The 21,777-nt window shown below is 49.2% G+C and overlaps 4 protein-coding genes across 4 annotated transcripts; 3 read left to right on the forward strand and 1 right to left on the reverse strand.

Annotated features, from left to right (window-relative positions):
• Positions 1 to 216: 216 nt before the first annotated feature.
• On the forward strand, positions 217 to 3,453 carry BC939DRAFT_393081 (glycosyl hydrolases family 31-domain-containing protein; the record flags this gene model as incomplete). The annotated part of the gene is made up of 5 exons (XM_051552072.1): positions 217 to 946; positions 1,040 to 1,722; positions 1,820 to 2,173; positions 2,250 to 2,692; positions 2,781 to 3,453. 5 exons carry the CDS (start codon positions 217 to 219, stop codon positions 3,451 to 3,453), a joined length of 2,883 nt encoding a protein of 960 aa, XP_051416092.1.
• An 88-nt stretch (positions 3,454 to 3,541) lies between these two features.
• Positions 3,542 to 7,310, forward strand: BC939DRAFT_440141 (timeless protein-domain-containing protein). Its single transcript, XM_051554043.1, has 13 exons — positions 3,542 to 3,735; positions 3,848 to 4,018; positions 4,142 to 4,473; positions 4,575 to 4,742; positions 4,853 to 4,978; positions 5,090 to 5,194; positions 5,278 to 5,368; positions 5,490 to 5,797; positions 5,895 to 5,939; positions 6,037 to 6,182; positions 6,293 to 6,426; positions 6,529 to 6,716; positions 6,810 to 7,310. Exons 1-13 carry the CDS (start codon positions 3,615 to 3,617, stop codon positions 7,227 to 7,229), a joined length of 2,355 nt encoding a protein of 784 aa, XP_051416093.1. The 5' UTR covers positions 3,542 to 3,614; the 3' UTR covers positions 7,230 to 7,310.
• Positions 7,311 to 8,917: 1,607 nt separating this feature from the next.
• Positions 8,918 to 11,891, reverse strand: BC939DRAFT_440144 (uncharacterized protein). Its single transcript, XM_051554044.1, has one exon. It carries the CDS (start codon positions 11,737 to 11,739, stop codon positions 8,974 to 8,976), a length of 2,766 nt encoding a protein of 921 aa, XP_051416094.1. The 5' UTR covers positions 11,740 to 11,891; the 3' UTR covers positions 8,918 to 8,973.
• Positions 11,892 to 17,635: 5,744 nt separating this feature from the next.
• BC939DRAFT_304790 (uncharacterized protein) lies at positions 17,636 to 21,008 on the forward strand. Its single transcript, XM_051551417.1, has 2 exons — positions 17,636 to 20,429; positions 20,536 to 21,008. Exons 1-2 carry the CDS (start codon positions 17,871 to 17,873, stop codon positions 20,971 to 20,973), a joined length of 2,997 nt encoding a protein of 998 aa, XP_051416095.1. The 5' UTR covers positions 17,636 to 17,870; the 3' UTR covers positions 20,974 to 21,008.
• Positions 21,009 to 21,777: the final 769 nt, after the last annotated feature.

The raw sequence follows: 21,777 nt of genomic DNA on the forward strand, positions 1-21,777 counted from the left end.
TCGCGTCGTACCCAAAATCACCCTAGTTTCCACGTCACTCAAGGATCATAGAGGGCTGTGCTCTCATCATCTCTCATCTCACCTTGCTCTCACCCTTGGTAACTTCATCAATTCTCTGAAAACAGGTACCCAGTCATCTCATTCTCAATACACTTTGCGATGGATCCTGCTCGAGGACGTACACAGCCACCATCGTCCAAGCTCTTCAGGTCAAAAATGACCATCCTTCGCTCTGTCCTCGCCCTTGGCGTGGTTTTGGGCTGCGTGGGCGCGGTCAAACGCGAGGATTTCAAGACTTGTGCCCAGAGCGGCTTTTGTGCCCGCAATCGTGCCTATGCCGAACTGGCTAAGGAGACCCCCAATTGGATTTCCCCCTTTCAAATGAATCCGTCCTCGCTGCGTCTGAAAGATGGCATCCTCACCGGCGACCTCATCGATACTCAGGAAGAGAAGCAACCTTCACCACGTCCAGGACTGGCATTCGAGCTGCACCTGCTCGACAATGATGCAGTGCGCGTGCGTATCACAGAGCGTGAAGGCGTTCTCCCTCGATATGATGGTGTCCAGGACACAGTGTTAGTCAAACCCTACGGAATGGCCAAGGATTCGTCATATAAGCAACTTTCCAAGGACACCGACGGCGTATTGTCGATACAGTATGGCGCTCAGAGGCAGAACACGGTCAAGATCAGCTCAGCGCCCTTCAAAATCGAGTTTCTCGTTAACGACGTAACGACGGTCGTGCTTAACGGGGAGGGTCTTCTAAGATTTGAACGACTGAGGAAGAAGCAGGTGGAGGAGGCGAATGAGGAAGGCAAGCTGAACGATCAAGAAGCAAGAAAGAAGGAAGGCGAGATCAAGATCGAAAAGTCCGCACTAGAACTAAAGCTGGAGGAGAACTTGTGGGAAGAGAGGTTCAAGGATTCCACAGATTCGAAGCCTAGAGGTACAGCTTCTACAAAAATCGATACGTTTCGCTTATAACTTTACGGACATGCAGCCCACTTCTAAAGTACCTTTCTCTTTTAATTGGTATTAGGACCCGAGTCGTTTGGACTGGATATCACGTTTTCGGGGATCAACCACGTTTATGGCATCCCTGAGCACGCAACCAGTCTCTCTCTCAAGGCAACCAAGGGTCCGGACGCGCCATACAGCGAGCCCTACCGACTGTATAATCTGGATGTGTTCGAATACGAGGTTGACAACCCAATGGCGCTCTATGGATCGGTCCCGTTCATGCTCGGCCATAGCAAGAACAGCACTGCTGCTGTATTCTGGATGAATGCAGCCGAAACGTGGGTCGATGTGGAGAAGACTGCCGAGGACAAGAATAGTGGCATTCTCTCATGGATCAAGTCTAAGAAAGCTGTCCCGGCACCATCAACAAAGACCCACTGGATGAGTGAGGCTGGAATTCTGGATGTATTTGTATTCCTAGGACCGACCCAACGTGACATCTTCCGCCAGTATTCATCGCTTGTGGGCACAACGGCCCTTCCCCAAGCCTTCTCCATCGCCTACCACCAATGTCGCTGGAACTACAACACGCAGCAGGATGTCGCTGAGGTCGACGCTGGATTTGACGAGCATGATATTCCATACGATGTTCTCTGGCTCGATATTGAGCACACCAATGGCAAGAGATACTTTACCTGGGATGAGGCAAAGTTCCCCAACCCCACCGATATGCAGCAATCCCTCGCAAACAAGGGCAGGAAGGTACGGGCTATTATATTGTAGCTCCTTTGTATTTCGTTGTACTAGAATGCATGCAGCTGTTATTTACCCTACTATCTGAACCGATTTCTATTCTTAGATGGTGACCATCATCGATCCTCATATAAAAAAGGATGACCAGTATCATGTTTCTAAGGAAGGAAACGACCTGGATTTGTACATCAAAAACAAAGATGGACAATCGGCATTCGATGGTTGGTGCTGGCCCGGCAGCTCGCAGTGGATTGATTTTTACAACCCCAAGGCAAGAGATTGGTGGGCATCCCAGTTTTCGTACGACCGATACAAGGGCTCGACCAAGACACTTTTCACTTGGAACGACATGAATGAGCCCTCGGTCTTCAGTGGGCCCGAAATCACGATTCCCAAGGATGTCATTCACCATGGAAACGTGGAGCATCGCAACGTCCATAATCTCTACGGTACCATGTTTGTAAGTATGCCGCGTCCTCGTGGTCTGGTGGTCGGGAAGAGGGCTTTCGACTAACATATCCTCCTACTTGCTTTAGCACTCGGCAACTGCTCAAGGTCTAATTCAACGCAACGAGACGAACCAGCGGCCTTTTGTTCTTTCTCGCGCGTTCTTTGCTGGCACTCAGCGGTATGGTGCTATTTGGACCGGTGACAACCTTGCGAACTGGGAGCACTTGGAAATTGCATCGCCGATGTTGTTGACGATCGGACTCTCTGGAATCCCCTTTTCTGGAGCTGATGTCGGAGGATTTTTTGGCAACCCAGATGCAGAGTTATTGGTCCGCTGGTACCAGGCTGGTGCGTTCTATCCATTCTTCCGCGCCCATGCTCATCTTGATAGCAAGCGTCGTGAACCCTGGCTATTTGGGGAGCCATATACCTCGCAGATTCGAGAAGCAGTTCGCACTCGTTATACATACTTGCCATTTTGGTACACACTCTTCCACGAGACTAGTGTGGACGGAACGCCCATCATCAGGTGTGCAAAATTTGCCATTCAATATTGTAAATCGACGAAAGGATATTTGTTATCGCAAAACAGGCTAACGCAGATGTCTTTGCTATAGGCCCATGTTCACCGAATTCCCAGAAGATGAGACCGTGTTCGCTATGGATGACCAGTACATGGTTGGAGATGCATTATTAGTCAAGCCCGTCACCAAGCCCGGTATTACCCGTTCGAGCGTGTACTTTGCAGGAAACGAAAAGTGGTTCGACATTAAGGACTACAGTGTTGAGCAGGGTCCAGGAATCAAGGAGGTAGCGTCTCCATCTGACAAGATTGCCGTATATCAGCGCGCTGGAACCATTGTTCCCAAGCGTGAGAGACCCCGTCGGTCATCCAAGGCGATGGAGCACGATCCCTTCACGCTTGTAATTGCACTGGACAACCGGGGTGAGGCATCGGGACGAATCTATCTGGATGATGGAGAGAGTTTCCATTATGAGCAGGGCGACTATATCCTGCACGAGTTCAGAGTGTCGCAGGGAGTGTTGTCTTCACATGATCTCAGGACAGAATCGAAGGTCAAGGTCTCGGAATATGTGCAAAGGATAGGAGCTCTCAGAATTGAACGCTTGGTGTTCCTAGGATCAAAGATTGCGCTGACCAAGGTCAATGTTGGCGACCGTAGCTTGCAGGTGGATTGTACGCATGCCCCCAATGGCGGCGGCCATGTCTGTACCGTCAAAGAGCCCCAGGTAGCGATTGGCGAGAGCTTTTCGCTTTCGTTTGAGTAAAGTGCCTTGGTGCTTCAGGGCTTTTGAAAGCCACGCTGCACATAATAAAAATCAAGCGCGACGAAGAATAATAAACAAAAACGCGTCTCGCAGATCCTCCTTTGCTCTCTTGTCACCATTTCAGCTTCCATATATCGCGAGCGGGAGCGATACTCGTACACATGGATCCCGATACCGAGTCACTGTTGATCTCGACCTGCCAGGCCCTCGGCGGGTTCGAGTACATTTCTGATGACATCAATGACCAGAGGCAGGCTTATATTATGGGAGACGAATGTCTAGGTAAGGGCGGACCTTCTCATCTCATCGTCCTAGCCATCATAATCTTCGGGCAAGCATATTTTGACATCAAGTCGACTGACTATCCCAGTTGGCTTTTGATACTCTAACTCAGCATGTCTCAAGGATATCAAAAAATTCATCAAGTACTACGAGCATGAGGGCGACAATGTCGTTTTGACCTATCTAGGAACGATGGGTATTCTGGAAAAGGATTTGGTCCCCATCATACTGCTAAACACACCTGCCAACAGCAACGTCAGAGAGCGAATTGTCCTTGCCTGCAGTAAGTCTCCGCCTTTTTTTTTTTTTTTTTTTTTTTTTTTTTTAAAAAAAAAAATCTGATGTATGTACCTATCTGCTGGCGCTCGTTTCTGCTACTCACAAAAAGGGGGTGCTTATGTTGCAGTTGAGTTGATAGTCCCGATGACCTGGCCGATCGATTACAAAGCCCTCGAAAAGCTGGCGGACACAGAGGAGGACAACAGCATCGTTGGTAACCTACACCAGCGACTCGAGACCTTGCGGGAGTACAAGCGGGCGTTCCTTCAACGTGGCGTTTTGGGAGCCGTATTTGCAGTAATGCTGAAGCCGCTGGGAGTCGAGTACAGGATGAGGACAACAAGAGATCAAGCAGTGATTCGTCTGGGATTGTCGTTGTTTCGAAACTTGGTGGCCATCCCCGACCCCGAGAGTTCTGTGTCAGGAACGATGGATCAGTTCATCAGCTCAATCATGCAGGTACGGACAAAGAAAGAAAAAAAAGTCGCTTCATTTACATCTAAGATATTGTATTAATGCAAATGGATGATTGACGCTGCATCTTACATCCTTATCTTTAGGAGGAGCTACTGGACAGGTTTCAAAAGGAGAATGTCATGGAGCTTTTGCTGACGCTGGCGTCTTCTTCAACTGATGTACAGCTCACGGAATGGAATGCTATCGCCTTGGAAACGTTTTACCACATCTTTTCTGGAATCGACGCCGTTGAGCTCATCCCTGCAGTTTCTGTATGACTTTATGGATCCTGGGATTACACTTAATTGAGAATATAAACACAACGAGAGTCCTCCGATACTAAGCATTGGTGTCATTTTCTTCAACAATTTTCTGAAATTAGGGTCAAGCGAAAAATTCACAGTTGCAGGACTTGCTAAACAAGGAGGAGAAGGAAAAGAAATTACAGTCGACTGCTGGGCGAAAACGACATGACCGATTCGGGACTACAGGCGAAGTCCGTTTGCAGGTTGGTGATCCATGTTGCCTCCTTTGCTTGACTTGATGGGAACAGGATTGACCAGCACCATAAGTGTTATGAAACCGTACTAACGCGGACTCCTTGTTGTACAATGGTTAGGATGGGACCAGAATGGTTTTGCACCAAAAGGGAGCTTTATTTACCTCGTTCGAGACTCAGCTGGACAGCGTTAAAAAACCAAGAGCGCGAACTAAGCGTCAGAAGGTATTATAGCTTTTGGACACGACATGCTCGCCCATCCCCAAGAGTTGGTCGCCTAATGAAATCTTATGCGCAACAACTTATAGGAAACGGACGAATACAAGAAAAACATGACGAGATCTGGATTGGCCATGTTGCGGGAACTTGCCTTGACCCTGCTGGAGAGCGGCTTTAATCGTAGGTTAAGCACATGATCAGGCGCTGGCAATAGCAAAGGCAGAGGCAAAGGCAAAGGCAGGGAGTCGTCTTTTCAGAACCCGAAAGTCTCACCTTAGCATCTTTGATTCCGCTACTATAGCGCTGTTCACCTCGTTGCGCCAATGCATTGAGCTCGAAAGAGAAAGGGTCAAGGACCACCACCGAAACCAGTACCATTACTTAATGGCATTCCTGCTCAAGTTTCAGCGACAATACGCTGATTATGTCGCCAAACAATACCAAGAGCAAAAGAAGAATGCACATCCACGAGAACTCACGAGTTTAGAGGAAGAATATAAGAAAAACATCCTTCGATGCGATTTTGATCTGGTGGCGACGGCGATCGAAACTGCAAACGTCTTTCAAATCGTCGGCTTCATACGCACCCGTTACGAAGTAAAAGACAAGGCAGGTGCTTCTTCATATTTATCTCGATGATTGCGTTATTTGAGCTGTGTATATGGTGCCTTAATTGACACATTCTTCTACCTGCTCCTCATATTAGCTGTGGGACGATATTCGAAAGGCGATGAACTGCATCCAGGAGATTGTATGTCATGGCACTCAGGTGGCGGCGTGCAGCTTGTTGCCTGGAGCTTTTACTAACATCACTTTACCGTTGGTATGAATATGAAATTGGCTCATAGCTGATGACGCTCTACGCCATGAGCAAGTCGCTCAATGAGACCTATCGAGATGATTCGGCTATTGTGCAAAGCAACCTGTATCATGAGGACGCGACGCTGGAACTGTTCCTGGACCTCGCCAAAAATTACAAGAAACAGTCCACGAAGTATGATGCCTCGACACAAATGTAGTGGTCGACAGTTGACGAGAAAATAGAAATCTGATCTTTTTTTTTTACTAATGATCGCACTATGTTGCGTCGATAATCCCCTTTAGATATCTGCACACGCTAGTGCGGATGATCCATATCCTGCTCAAGACGCTAGAAAACTTTTCCAGCTCTAAGAGTTACATGTTTATCCGTAAGAAAAGGGCTATCGCTAGACGGCGCAAGAAAAACGTCAAGGAAGGTATGACATTGGGTTATTACACGTAATATACTCTTTTTTTTAGACCCGTTTCTCATCAATCTCCCTTCGTTTTTCCTTTCGGTGAAAATGGTACGGCAACAGGGATGAATGCTGAGCAACAACCAGAGGAAGGAGTCACAACTCAGGCGGCAGGAGAAGATGAGCAGCCTTTGTATGAGGTTCTGCAGACAGATGGCGGCCAAGAGCAGGATCAAGAGAGGGAGGACGATGAGGATCAACCAACTCATACATTCAAGGAGCACCAGTTTGTGTTTCAAGAATATGAACGTGTAAGTGGACGCTTCGAGCAACACTTCCAGCCCTCGAGACTTATTTTGCGGTATCCGTACTTACTTTAGCACGTGTACGATATATGAAAATAGCGATTCGCGCACGAGCATGTCATCAGTACCTACTGTGCTTTTCTCGAGAACTTTGCGGAGCTGGACGAGACCCAAATGCATTGGGCTGCATCTCTCTTTCACAGAATCGCAGTCAACTGCTCAAACTTGGCTGTGTTTTACAAGCTGTCGACGCTACATCTCTTTCATCAAATTCTGCAAAGCAACAAAGAAGATGCAAGAAGGGACATGATTCCATTTGTCTCATATGTTGTTCACCAGTTCTTTAAGAAGATGCAGGAGTACCCACTTTTAATCGCCGAAGTATTCTTTCCGAAAACGAGCAAAAATTGTCTGGAAATCAACGTTGGCAGGGACGAGCTCGAGAGAGAGAAGCTTGTGATATCCGAAAAGAAGGAGAAGAGGTGGGAACCGCAACTCCTTGGCTTGAAAAGCATCTAAAGGCTCTGCAATACTGGATTCGCTATTGACGTCTTGCATGCCCCTATTCCTGTTCTTTAGGCTAATGTCAACCGAACTTGAAGTAGATCCCAACCGACCAGAGTCGGAGCAAATCAAGATCGCAATTATGGCACTGCTAGATGAAGATGAGGGAGACCTTGTCGAGTGGACCATCGAGGTGAGGGAGCCGCCCTTGCAATTGAATGGCTTGTTTTCCTCTGACTTTGGAAGTTTTTTGCTGCGAAAGTCAATGTTCAAACTTTTATCTATCTTCATTGTATCCTTGTAGATCCTCAAAAGTGCGGTGGAAAAGAGACAGCTGATGCAGTTCCGTTCTGAGAACGAACTGACAGAGAATCCTGACCTGATGTACTCTGTCGAAAACGTGGAGGACATTCGTATGTAATTGTTAATATTACAATTCTGATGTCGACCAAACAAAGATTGTCTTATTAACAGCCTCTGTTTTGTTTATTTAATTTAATGTATAGCTGTTATTGCGAATAACCCAGCAAGACAAGAAGCACTCCGCCTTAAACCTCGCTTCCGTCTCTTGTTCAAATTGATCAAGATTGTCAAGGAGGAAGGTACGCTTGTGCGGCCTCGCATTCTTTGAAAGCAGGCTACATTATGCGCATAGTAATGCTATGAAGCCAATACTTTGCTAATTACATGCGATCTATTTTGACTTTATCAGAGATGAATTCTGTGCAATACAAGATCCCCAAGGACCTGCCGACAGATACAATCGCAGAGTACCATGATCTAATTGAGTCCATTTACAAGGACGAAGAGAACTATGAGCAGTACGACTACTCTGACCTTATCAAGAAGATCAACAAGCCAAAGAAGTCAAATACAGGAAGACATGGTGCGGGAGTACGCCAGAATGCCGAGAAGGAGATGCCCGTTTATCATTCTGCAGAATATATTATCGACTCTGAAGATGAAGACGAAGCCTACTTTGATGCGGAAAAGAAGCTGAGAGAGCGAATCAATATCGATTTCGCACAGGCGGAGGAACGGCAGCGCCGATTGGAGATGGAAAACGTGCGAAACAAGAGCCAGAAACAAAAGAGTATGTTGATAAAGAGGTCTGGCGGACGAAAGGTCATGTCTCTGATGGACGAGGAAGATGAAGATGGAAATGACGATGGGAAAGCGCGACCTCCGCCCAAGACTGCGAGCGACGTGGAAAGCGACTCTGATACTAATGATGACTCTGACTTGAGATTGATCCCCAAGGGCGCGGGAGATGTGGGGAGCGAGCCTGAGAGCGATAACGACGAGAGTGATAATCCTGCTGGATCATCACGGGCTGCTGTGCCTCGGCAACAGTACTCGAGTCAGCGCAGGACTATACGGCTGGAAACTAATGACAGTGATAATGGTGGTGATGATGAAAAAAGTGCCGATCCCGGTGCTGCATATAGTGATGATGTGGATAAACAAGCCACGTTGCCGTTGTCGCCAACGGGGCCATTATCATTGACTCAACGCCTGGCAGCACAGACATCTCGCAGTAAGAGGAGGATCATTTTGGATGACTCGGACGACGAGGATGCGCATCAGAGCGACCTGGGCAGCCAGGGGTCCGAGGATGGACCTGCGAAAAAGAAGTTTGCATTTGAAGAGTGAATCCAAATAAATACCTGTACAATTATCAAGCAAATGTCGTTGTATTCATTTGAAGAACGGGGTTTATTATATATACATCCAAAAATAAGAGGCATGCGTTCAGTGCTCACTCGTCCCAGCTTCGCCCGAGGAGATCACCTAGGCTGTTCTCGTCCTCAAGACTCTTTTGCCAGCCACTGAGAGTGCCTTGCATGATCCGTTCGATATCCCTCTCCGAAATTCCAAGTGCATCGCCCATGGTGATACAACCCAATTTCCCGCTGGTATTTCTCAACTTTGCTAGATACAAGAGTGACTGGCTAGTGATCCCAGAGCAGCCGATGATGGTCAAGCAGACAAGGGACTTTGCGGTCTCGGAAAGGGATTCGATCGCGGTGTTGGAGACGGTAGGGATGTAGGATAAATCTAGGAGCTGAAGTTTCGGACAGGACTCGCAGAGATGTGCAATGGAGCGGTCAGATATAGGCTTTCCTTGACCGTCTTTATCCCTGTTGGCGTCGTCCTTGACATCATCATCCTTGTTTGAGCTGGGGTCCTTGATTGCGTCCTGCTGCATTTGTTGTTGTTGTTGTTGTTGTTGTTGCCGCTGCTGCGCTGAATATTGTGGTTGTTGCTGATACTGCTGCGCTTCTCGATACGTCTCATCGGTGGTCGTATTACTAAGACTCTCCATATCCGAGCCTTGCTCAGTTGCGCCATCGTCTGTGCTGTTGCTGTTGTCGCTGCCGTCACCGCTGGTACTGATGGTATTACCGTCTTCCCCCGAGCTGGCATTATCACTGCCGTTTGGATGACATCTCGCCAGATTGAGCCACCCTAGATCCGTGCACCGATCTGCTAAGTAAAGGAGACACTCCTCCGTCAGGTCTCCGGACCGTGCGAGATCCAACCATTGAACACGAGGACAGCACTCTGCAAGTGTCAATACCGACTGCGCAGAGATGTTCTCACACTCAGATACCCGCAGTTGTGTGAGGCGTACGCCGCACTGTCTCAAAAGTGGGATAAGGCCGACGTTCGAGATTTGAAAGCATCCCGCAAAATCCAGCGATTCGAAGCGAGGGCCACGAGAGGATGTACTAACGCTGCTGTCACTGGCGGAATTGACGAGGTTCAAGAGCCCGGTATCCGTGATCTGAAAGCATCCGGCCATGTGCAGCGAGACCAAGGTGTCCCGGGCTACGCACTTGGATTCTCGGATTAGGCGTAATCCTGTATCAGTAATTCCCTGACAATCCGAGAGAGTCAAGCGACAGAGGCCTGGGCAGGAGTCAAGGATCGTCTGCAGTGTTCTGTCTGTGACAAACTCGCGTCTTGATCTGAACCGTTCTGGTTCTTTGGGCTCTCCTCTTCTGCCTTGGTTTTGCGGATAAGAGAAAACCGAGAAAAGTGTGGAAAAGAACCCTGGACAGGCTGTCCGACCATCCTCCTGCGGTTGCAGTTGCAATTGCTGCTGCTGCTGCTGCTGCTGCTGTTGTTGTTGATAATGAAGAAGAAGTGCATATGCATGTGTGCGAGGATAAAGTGGCCGTGGTCTTGAAGTAGCTGTTGCAGGATGATAGACGGGCGAGTGCGAGCTGGACTTTTGTGAAAAAACTGTTTCCTGCTGTAGATTGATCTCTTGAATCCATTGTCCACAGGACAATAGTGGGAGGGATGCAGGTAATCCGTCAGAGGGTCGTATCTCCGCAAGTCTCAGGCGGGTCTTCCTGGCAGCCTGCTGTCGACGCACACGTGCCACGGTGCTCGAAAAGAGTGCTGGTCGCTGGCAGTAGGAGCTGCTGGGTTCCAGTGCCTTCTCTGAGCGGTGGACAAGCGAGTGCAGGTAGTCGAATCCTGAGACCAATTTCATCAAAGATGTCTCTTCGTCGGAGGGGTAATAGTCTAGATCACTCTCTGCGAAATCTTCTTCGTGTGTGTGGTCTTTATGCACCTGGGTCTCCTGCTGCGAGGGGCGCTCATTGCCCTCATCATCATTGTTGTCGTCCTGCTCTTCTTGGTCACTCTCTTGCTCGCTCCACCTCCTCCTCCTTGGCTGTATATGCTCTCGTTCAATCCTGCTGCCATGGCTGCGTTGTCTCCATTGTCTGATCGCATGGATACGTCGCGCACGCTCTCGTCTCTTCCAGGTGAGCCATTGATCAAGTTCCTGCCGATCGGAATCGTGAATCTGTCCTAATGCCATGGCCGAGATAATGTCGTCCCGTGAGAGTTGCTGAGATCGTTGCAAGAGCTGGCGCTGTGCATATGGTATCCGAATTTTCGTCGTGTCGGCGGTGGGATAATCGTACACATCGGTCTGGTTCTGATCTGTTTTTGAATCGTGATTCTGCGTGAAACAGAGGGGATGAAAGCGTGACCAGTGCTTTGACCAGAGCACTCGTGGAGCTTTCCAGATCTTGGGACCTAAGAGTCCGTGCCACGATCGACAGACGAGCATACAGCGCATTAAGGTCCGAGGGCGCGCTGAAAGATGGTCGAATACGAGGATAAGGATTTCAGGCGGTAATATATCGTGGATCGATCTCGGCACTGAATAAATCGGCAGAAGAGCGGCGATCGACGTAGATGGTCCTTTCTCTGTGTCTTCCTCTTGCGTTGTGTGCTCCTGGTGCGTGTCATCACTCTCCCTCGTGTCGTCCAGTGGTGAAAGTCCCTTTCCCTCGACGGGCTTTTGCTGTTGTTGCTGTGCTGTTGCTGCTGAGGACAGTTTGCGATAGAGGGCCGCGGTGATGCGTTGAGGATCGTTCCATCGGGAGAAGCACAGTCGGTGAAGGAGATAGAGAGTGTAGAGGAGCAGACCCTGGGCGGCGGTGACATCCAAGAGCATGACAACGGCGGCGGCGGCGGCGGCAGCGGTAGTGGTCGACATGTAGCTGGAGTCCTGTTGCAGTAGTCGCTGTGTGAGCGCGTGGGAAGAAGAAAGAGAAGAAGAAATAGAAGAAGGAGGAGGATTATTGTTGACTTGGAAACGGAGAGGAAAAAGAGGTTCTCAATTGCGATGACACGAGAGCAGAGTCAAAGTGGTGGGGGGGGGGGGGGGGGGGGGGGGGGGGATGTTCTGCCGCGAAAAAGAGAAGGACGCTTGAGTCCGAATGCGGATTGGCCCTGTCTGAGACATTTTTCCGTCTTTCTATTCGCACTCCACACCCCACACCCGCCCATTCACATCCCCTGTCTCGGGGGGGAAAGAGACTGCTCGTCTCCCACTTGGTGGCAAAACAATCGACATCCCTCCCAACTGCTGCTGCTCCCATCCAGGCACATCTCCAGGCACACCTGCAGAAGAAGCACACGATGATGTCAACAAAGCAGCGCATGCGCTTGTGAGCAGCTGGAATTCAAAAAAAATAAATGCGCAGCCGCCATCTCACGTTGTGGGCAAAGACCGCATCCTCAAGGGTGAAATGTTCATCCTCGGAAGCAAACTTAGAATAAATATGCGCATCCCATGCGCATCCCATGCGCAAAGAGTGTAAACAAACCAGCGGACTAAAGTCACTGACTTGCCAAACATGGCTCGATACTAATTTGGTTTGTATATCGAAAAGGAGAAGACACGATGTATGCAAAGCGATCAGGTTTCGCATTGGTTTATTTCCATTAGACGATGCATTATAGCCAGATCGCATCTTGGACCGAGCATAGAAAGAGGCTGTGGCTTTGACTCTGGTTAGAGTTGTGCCTGTGCCTAGAAAGGGGAGGTTTTTTTGGGGGGTTCTTGACCGAGCAAGAGTTGGAGGTAAGAACTCCATTTGGAAATGAAGAAGGAAGATTGCAATATAGCTTTCTTGGCTACTGTACTTGACAATTCGGGTAATAAAATAAGGCAGAAGCAGACGCCGCAGAGCCAGTCCCTGTTTGAGGAGCCAATTGACACCTTTTGTCTCCGTAGATTCATAGGGACAACAGCTAACCACCCACTTCAGTATAAACAAAGATCTTTACTGTGGCTTGCCCCTCATTGACGGCCCAAACGGGTTGCGAACCCTCTTGAATTAAAGCTCTCAGTTTGTCGATGGGGTTTTCAGGTGCATCACGCTCGACCGGGTATTGGACTACTCGCGATCAAGTCTTTCCGCCGAAGGTTGCGCTCTCCACTCCTCCAAAATGAAATCTCCAGATAAAAAGTGACCGGCGAAATTCGAGGATACTCCTTGCGGAGCTGGGCCTTTAGATGTAATGGCACACTTCCAGTGGGAGGCCTCAGTAATCGGAAGGCCACCCCTGGGGTTTTACTTCTACGAGTATGTATAAGTTAGACATAGCTTTTAAGGCTCTTTTATAGTAAGTGATTCGACTCTGCTCCAACACAGCTATCCTTCTTTATTATTCAGGAATATAAAGACGAAGGAGAATAGCAATGACAATAAAAGACAAGCGAGTGAAAGCTGTAAGCAGGTAGATAGAGTACTTATTCATTACAAGTCCGTGCCTCGTTCGAATCGTGTCTCTATTGCTTAGGTGCTGTGCACAGCAAACGCACACGTTTCTGTTTCTAATAGAGAAAATCAAAATTTAACGTTTAACGACTTGTCAAAGAACTTCAGTGGCTCTCAACACCACATTGTGCATTCCGTGTAGCATGTATAGAGCTGGATCCCTCTTGATCCGGATGCAGTGGATAGTAAGCGGTATAAACATCAACTGAATTGGTTCGCACACTACTACAGCTGGCGGCAATAAAGAGAGCTAAAATTGTCAGGTACATTGCTCAAATGTTCCTGATTAGCTAGCGGTAGAGAGATAACCAGATGAACTTCTACTTCAAAACTTAGGATAAAAGACATTGGTCATAATGTATACTGCTGAAAATCGTCGAGGTACTTGGTGAGTGTACGAACTGCGCCGATGGCAGATTGCCCGCTTCACCACCGTATTCACCGCTAGCCCCAGCTAATCGCCAACGAGCCTCAGCTATTAACCAGTTATCCCTAACTGCCCGTCCGCGTACCCACATCCGGGTAGCTTGTTCTTACTAATGGACTTTTCTGGAGGAGTGAATAATGGCGCGGCGATACCTGGACGGCCGAGACCATCATATAGTCCCGCAGGTGATAGCAATGGATCTGTGCAGGGCAAGTCGATCAGTCTCAAACACTCAAATGGAGAAGCGTAGGGTGTGCGCAATACAGATAGTATAGTTAACGTGACTTGAATGGTCAGAAGACGGTGAGCGACAAGAGGATATGTATTATGAAGTTATAAGGAGACTTAGTGCCAAATGTTCAAAGGAACCTAGCTGAAGTTCATTTTGCTAGTGCCGAGGCCGGGATGGTATAAAAGAATAGGACGGAAAATGAATGGGATGGACAAGAACAGGAGGCAAGTGCGTGCATGTCCAATACGTAATTCGTGCGTGCTTCGAGTAATTCGATGCGTCCGTGGTTCGAATGTTGTGCACAGCTTGTGATCGGCCATGTTGTACTCCCTTGCGGTTAACTATCCCATTGTGGCGGAAGATAAGGTTTTCTTGCGGTTACACGGACGAATGACGCCCTGGTAAGCATAGGTCGCGACTTTTTTTGAGTCAAACAGGAGCTAGACAAATGGTTGCTGACTATGAGCTTTTTTTTTTCTTTTCCTTCTTCTGGAAAGTACTTTTTGGGAACTTGTCCAACTAATTCATTGCATTGTGCATGGTGCATGGTGCGAGGGGTTGCCTACAATTCAGACACGGACCCATACTTCTTCCATGATAAAATTATTCCATTGGCGTAATTAGTACTTGGTAGCGCATCATTTTTACATGGGGCTCCCTCCCGCGTCGTGTTTACCTCGTTTCATGCAAGTTCCCAGGTCTTTATGGACATGGACATGTACTTTAATCTTCATACCGGTGCTAATTTTTCTTTTTATCATTGCATTATGAGCCGTTACATCGCTTTAGTTAATGCGTCCGACCCCTAGACCCCCTTCGTTGTCCTGCATTAGTCGTGTGAGAAACGGTGCTTCTTCGCTCGTCGCGTGAGCATGTGTACGCATTTATGGGCCATGGAACCATTTGATCTAAAAGAGCGTAGCTACAAAATTGAACAGTGCATAATGCAAAGAACAAAGCAATTGATTGGATGAAAGTGAAAAAGAGGCAAGCCAACTGGTCCACAAGATTCTGTTACCATTTCGTTTTGCGACGTCGATGGAAGTCTTCTATTATGAGCTTAGATGGGACGGGAGTATCGACTGGCCGATTCCCCTGGCACGTTGAGGCGACTAAGGCGGTCGGAAGTTTACCAATTCCGATCGAGTCTTCTGAGCTTGATCCCTGGTCTTTCCGTGGCCATCTTTTTAAAACGATAAGAGCATCTCCCACGACGAAGAAAAAACTGAACGAGATTTCGTCAGTAGAGCAGCTATCGAATAATCGATCTTTTACTGTTTCCTTCCTTCCCAACCGGACGGAACCATAATAAAGTGGCACGCTCTAATGTATGTGGATACAATGTGCGGTGAAGCACGCCCTGACAGCAAGGTTTATTTTCCAGGGTACAGTATGTAGCATGTTTGTGAGAGCAACAAGGGTGAATGGGGGATAAACAGCATCACAGTAGACACGTAAACCTTAATTGGCGGAGTATAGCGAAGCGCGTGCGCACGTTGCAGCGATCGCGTACGTTGATTGGCTGGAAGTGCTTGTCCGCGATAGTAGATGTGGGCATTCCTTCGAACCCGCACGCAGCATGCTCGTCCAGTCACTCGACCGGATAGCAGCATTACTTGCCGCCTTGAGATATTTTCTCGCCTCGTCAACGACACATTGATGGAGCAAATGGTCCTCCGATGGACAGATTTGTGAAAGTAGTACGGTCAGTTTTGAGCAGATGCTACCAGTCGGCAATACCCAATGACAATTGCCTTTCTCTTACCGCTAACCAGCCAGTCCCTAATCGACGCCCTTTTAGTTCTACCGGCCGCTCTGGACACGGTGCAAGAGACCATGTGTAGGGTACATTGTCCGTGGTAAATTGTGCAGCTAAAAAGGAGCGATCTAAAACGAAATCGTTGGGAAAAATGAAAGAGCGCCCAACGAACGAAGCGTTGATCCAAGATCAAATACGCTTCATGCTCCCTCGAGTGCTGCCAATGAACACAGCAAAATAGGCTTAATATAGCATACGGCGCATGAGTACAGTCTCCTATCCATAAGAAATGGGGAGCGAAATAAGGAAAGGCAACCGGGAGTACAATAGGACGAGAGAGGGGTTCAAGATTGTGGGTCCATTATGCCCATGGCCCTGTAGCGGTAGTAAAAGCCCTGAAATTCAGGCACACAGTAGAAAGGAGACTCACGCCACACGTAAGGGCTGATATATGTGTGCTATGTAGCCCATCTTTTAGCGCCAATTCCTTCTCTCTTCCTCCTTTCCTTATTTCCCTCTTCTCCCATCGCTCGTCGTTGCCCCTTTTCCATCTAATCCTCTCCTCACCATCAAAAACAACATTAAGTATGTCTTCAGCAGGAGGTCGCTCGCCCCAGGCCTTCAAACCCACTGGCAGCGCACCCAGTTCTGACGAAATTTTGACTGGCAGCGGCGGCATCCCCCAGAGACCTCCCCGCCAAACCAGGCAGCGCTCAGAATCGTCCTCCTCGCCCATCATGACAGGAACTCAGTACTACCAGCACTTTCAGCAGCAGCAACAGCAGGACCCATACTACACACCCTCAAGTCGCTCTCAGTCACCAAGGCCGTCTCCCCGATCGACGCCCAATGCCTATGGCATGAATTACCAATCTGGACAAATACCACCGTCTTCACCTATGTCCTTTTCGCTCCCTCCTTCAGCTCTCTCAGCCCGAGAGGATTCGTTGAGATCTGGATCGATACCTTTCCATCCACAGCAACAGCAACAACAATACTTCACACACTCGTCCTCTTCGTCTTATCGATCGCCGCACATGTCACCGGGCCTTCCCTCAAATGCAAGTTTGCCATCTATGCCTCCGCCTCTGTCGCTGCCAGACTCGTTCTTGGAAGATCAGTCGGACTACGCAGGATACTACGCCTCTGATGTCGGGATCCTGTCGAGTCCGCAGCTCTTGCCCAACCAACAGCAATATCAGCTCCAATCTCCCATGAACAGTGGATCGCTCAATTCTCGACAGCAATATTACACCCAAACTTTAGAGCTGCCATTGACCCCGACAAGGCAAGGATCGAGAGGCGCAGGGCCGAACGGACAGCAGGACTTCTTGCCTTCGCCACACATGACCCCCACGACCTCTCCGCTGCAGATCGACTTTCCATCATTGTCGCTCAATGGTAAGCAGACTGCTGTACCTAACAGTAGCTGCCTTTTGAAAAATGATTTTCTATTCATGTTGCATTATGCCAGTTTTGTGGGAGGGAAGAGAGCACAAGTGTGTTATTACTTGGGTTACAGCAGTTGGTAGTGTGAGTGAGCGTGGGATGGTATAGCTGGCATGGTATCCGTATGCATGCGGTTTGATTTTGTTGTCTGCTTTCGATTGTCGAATCGATTGTCGAGTCGACTGACAGACCCGGCCTCGTTCTTGTCCCTCGAGCCTCTGTGAGCATCGGGCATTTGCTTCTAGCCTGTCAACGAGACCGTTGAAGCAACGTGGTCATAACCACAGTCACCAAATCTTTTTTTTTTTTTTTGGTGGCCAGCTGTTTGGCATATCACTCTCACCACCTTCCCACAAGGCAGAGAGCGCCTTCATTCTTATTCAATTTGCACGAAAGAGAAAAAGATGGACAAGATGGCGGGAACGCGTGCAGTTGATGAGTGGTGCAAGAGCAAAACACGTTATTTTTAGGCGGGTGGTTGTCGATCGACTATTCCAACCCTATCATCGGCCAATCTTTCTAACCGCGCCCTACTTATTTTCTTCACTATCATTGCCACCTTCTAGATGCACACCGTCCAAGCAATACTGGCCAACTACCGCAAGTCCCTGCAGGCACCAACCGGGAACGCGCCTACTCGACCTCCCTCTCGACCATCTCGACCGATGACTCCGTCGCTAGTCGTAACTCACTCATGCCCCGTTCCAACGCAGACCAGAACGGGCTCTACCCCGAGGACTTCTATCAAGGCCAGCCAACTGTGCCGATTGTGGAGTCCTTCCGCATGCCTATTCAAGACCAGTATCCTGCAGACTCCTTGATTCTCTTTGGAGGTACCGCCGCCCATTCGGAAGGGGGACTCTTCCGCAAGGATTCAAAGGAATATCTGATGCTCACGAATTCCAGTCTGCTCAAGTACAAGACCATGGAAAAGGCCTCCAAGGTCTTTGGAAACCAGTCAGTCTGGTCATCGTCTTCGGGACATCAGATCTTGACACCTCAGCAAACCTCCCTGATATCAAAAGAACACCGCATGCTGTCATTGAACTCGATCGTCGGCGTTCATACATATAGCCCTCCAGGAGGAGACACGCAGATCATCATTGAGCATCTGGTCTCTATCTCCTCTCAGCCGGTAACGATGCACTTTACCCCAGCGGCCGAACAGGTCGGGCCCTGGCTGAAAGAGCTGCGCCAAGGATGCAACTACCATGCTGCACAGGCAGGATTGATTCTCAAGGGGACTCGACAGCGCCAATGGGTCGTGGAGAAGATGCAGGATGATTTTATCGCTCTTCCTACCAGCGTTGCTGAGAATGATCCGACCGCATTAGCTGCTGGGGGCATGTGGCGAGCGTACTTCAAGAGCCAGAGAATTAAGGGAGTGCCCGTGCAGGAAAACGCAACTTCAGAAACCAAGGTGGTGCTGGAGAACAAGGTGGTTGTCATTGCAGTTGGAACATCATTCGTTCACTTCTTGCCCCACAATCTTGGGAACGGCAGCTCTAAGGATGATATGAAGGACGAGCGCGCCATTCTTCAGTACCCGCTATTGACTGTCCGAACAATCCAGTACAAGGAAACGGATGACACTTTTACGATTAGTTTCGGCACTACCCTACGTCAAAGAACCGTTGTTATGACCTTTGCCTCTGCAAGAGCCCGCGAAATCATTATCGCCATCCGCGCTAGAGTCGAAAGTCTCCGTTGGCTTTACCCCCTGTCAAGAAAGGGTGTCGAGCTATCTCTGTCCGAAGACCTTGCAAGACCTATCCCTGTACCATCAAAGGAATACATGGTCGACCTTGGATTTGATGAATTACTTCGAGCTGAGTGTTATGCCATTGGTGTCGACCGCAGGAACTTCAACAATATCAAGATTGATGGGTTTGTGATCGCCGTAGGCAAGGTTGGCGATACTCCGGAGACCAAGCGCGACTACTCTCCCGAGGAGATGAAGTGTCTGCTCCGTGCCCTTCGGTTCAACACGACATTCAAAGAGATTAGCTTCCATGGTATTTCTTTTGGGACGCTCCACAAGTCAAAAACGTTGAAGGATGGCACTCTCCGCTATGGACTCCGTCTCGACCAAGAGTTTTACGAGTTAATCATGGGTAACCCTCAGATTCGAGCACTCGATTTGCACGGCTGTGAACTGGACACGAGCACAATCGGTAGCATCGGACGCGCCATCAAGGACGCATATCCATTAGGACTGCGCCTAGAGTCTCTGGATCTCTTCGGCAATAACGCCTCGGACGGTGCTGATGTCATGACCTTGGCCAAGGGCATCGTCAAGCATGCAGGTACACTCCACGCCTTGAACGTCGGCAACTGTCAGATTACGGGCGATGGCATTAACCAAATCATGCACGCCTTTGTCGCCAACCCGGACGTCGCCTCGCACTTGTTGGAGACTTTCAGCATTCAAGGCAACTCGGAGAGCAAGGTCAACTCCTTCATTTTGGACATGTTCTTGAAGCACTCGTTGCGTCTCGAGACACTGAACCTCTCAAACCTGACCTCGTGGAGTAAATCACCTATTCTCATGGCCGAGTCCCTCGCCAACTGTGGTGGATCTCTCAGGTGCCTCGATTTGAGCGGCATGGCCTTGCACCCAACGACTCTGGATCAGATTCTTACCTGGATCTCGAGCCCTGGTTGCGAGTCTCTTGAGCAGCTGAAGGTCGAGGGCTGTGGACTGGACGGTAACCAATTCGCCAACATTCTCGATGCTGTCGGCCAAGGAGGAAACGACAAGATCGAGATCATGGCGGGTCGCAACTTGCTCTCGGATGGCCATGATCTCCCTGAAAGCCTGGTCAGCATTCTGGCAAGCGGCGAGACGGCTGCTTCCCTGGGACTACGTCAGACCTGTTGGAGTGAACAGGCATTGCGACAGTTGTTTATCAGTCTCAGTCAAAACTTTACGCTCAAGAGACTGGACCTGTATGCGGTGTCCTTGGCATCAAGCCGTGACCCCGATGTGGAGACCTGCAAATTGTTGGGTCAGATGCTATGCTCGCCCACAAGTCGATTGGAGGAATTGTATATCCAGGGCGAGGAGACTGCAGAGCTGACATCGCGCATGGGTAAGAACTTGTGGAGGTCTTTTGAGGGCCTCGGCAACAGCCGCTACTTGACCAAGCTGGACCTGCGCCGTAACCGATTCAAGGACGAGGGCGCCATGGCCCTGGCAGAAGCATTGCGTGTTAATCAGAGTTTAACTTGGCTGGACATGGATGAGAACGATGTAAGTACCATACCATTGCAAGCTTTATTCTTTATTGTCGTTTTATAAGCTTGTTATCATAGGATCATTGTGCTAATGCCAGTCGCGATGTTCTTCTTAAATATAGGTCACTACAGACGGGTTCAATGCTATCTTGTCCGCATTCCATCAGGGCGGCACTGAGCAGGTCCCCGCCAGCAGTAGATACTACAACACCACATTGGCCTACTTTGAGCCCCCGGTAAAGGACGCTGAGAAGCATACACAGCTACTTAAGGACTCTATGCTGGAGACATACAAGACCGAGCAGGAGACGCGGTTTCTGCTCAGTAATTCAACGGGTAAGGATGCTCGCGAGTGGAAGGAACGTCTGGCGCAGATCATCCGGCAGCGCAACCAGAGTTCTGAAGCAATTGCACGTCTGGACCGTGCTATCCAGGGCATCGCCTCGATCGTTGACCGGAACAAAGCTGCAATGGACGCAGTCATCCGCGACCGGGAGCGCAGACGCGAGCGAGAACGAGATCGCGAGTTACTGCAGCAGAGCCGTGATCGCCGCTACTAATAATTTATGGCAACTCGCATAGACTACGCCACCAATTTCACTCACTTTCACATTGCATAATCTCTTTAATTCAATAAAGCAACGAGACCAAAGAAAACCCTTCGCTTTTATCGTCTCTTTCCTTTCCTGATCCAGACGACGACTCGAACAGATGCGCGGATATGTCTCGCAACAGAATCAGATCTGTCGCGCATTCGGAAATTGTCGACCAACAGAGTACATTACGGCCTCGCTCGCTGCAATAGCACGCAGATCGCCCCAGATTCATCGAGCCAGCACCAACCATTCTACAGGAATCCTAAACGGATGCAATCTCTATGGATCAAGCTCAAGATTCACAGTGTTCGGGTTTCCGTTTCATGTTCATCGGTCCATAATAACCATTAGGGCGATGACGACGGCGACGACGACAACCGCAGCGAACCAGGACGATAGGTTGTTTTCAAGGCCAGCAGCATTGAGTCCAATGTCGTCGGTCCGTGTACCACACAAACAGACGGGAGACCCATGGACGCAGCAAGAGGATGAGCTTCTTTTTGATCTTCGACAGCGAGGTGCGACCTGGAGAAAGATCAGTACTACGATCAAGCGACCTATCGGATCATGCTACTCGCGTTACTATCGGTTTCTGGACCCATTCTTGGCCGATGCTGTCGAAGGCGTTTCGGAGGAAGAGGAATTGATCAAGGGCTCGGTTGACACTGCTAAACCCAATGTTTCACAGCTGGTTTTGGAGCGAACCAGACAAAAGGACGGGTTACCATTACGCTATTCGATGCAAGGACCGTGGACAGCTGAGGCTCG

Source organism: Gamsiella multidivaricata, assembly GCF_025024155.1.
Source record: "Gamsiella multidivaricata strain RSA 2152 chromosome Unknown BC939scaffold_8, whole genome shotgun sequence".
Classification (NCBI taxonomy): Eukaryota; Fungi; Mortierellomycota; class Mortierellomycetes; order Mortierellales; family Mortierellaceae; genus Gamsiella; species Gamsiella multidivaricata.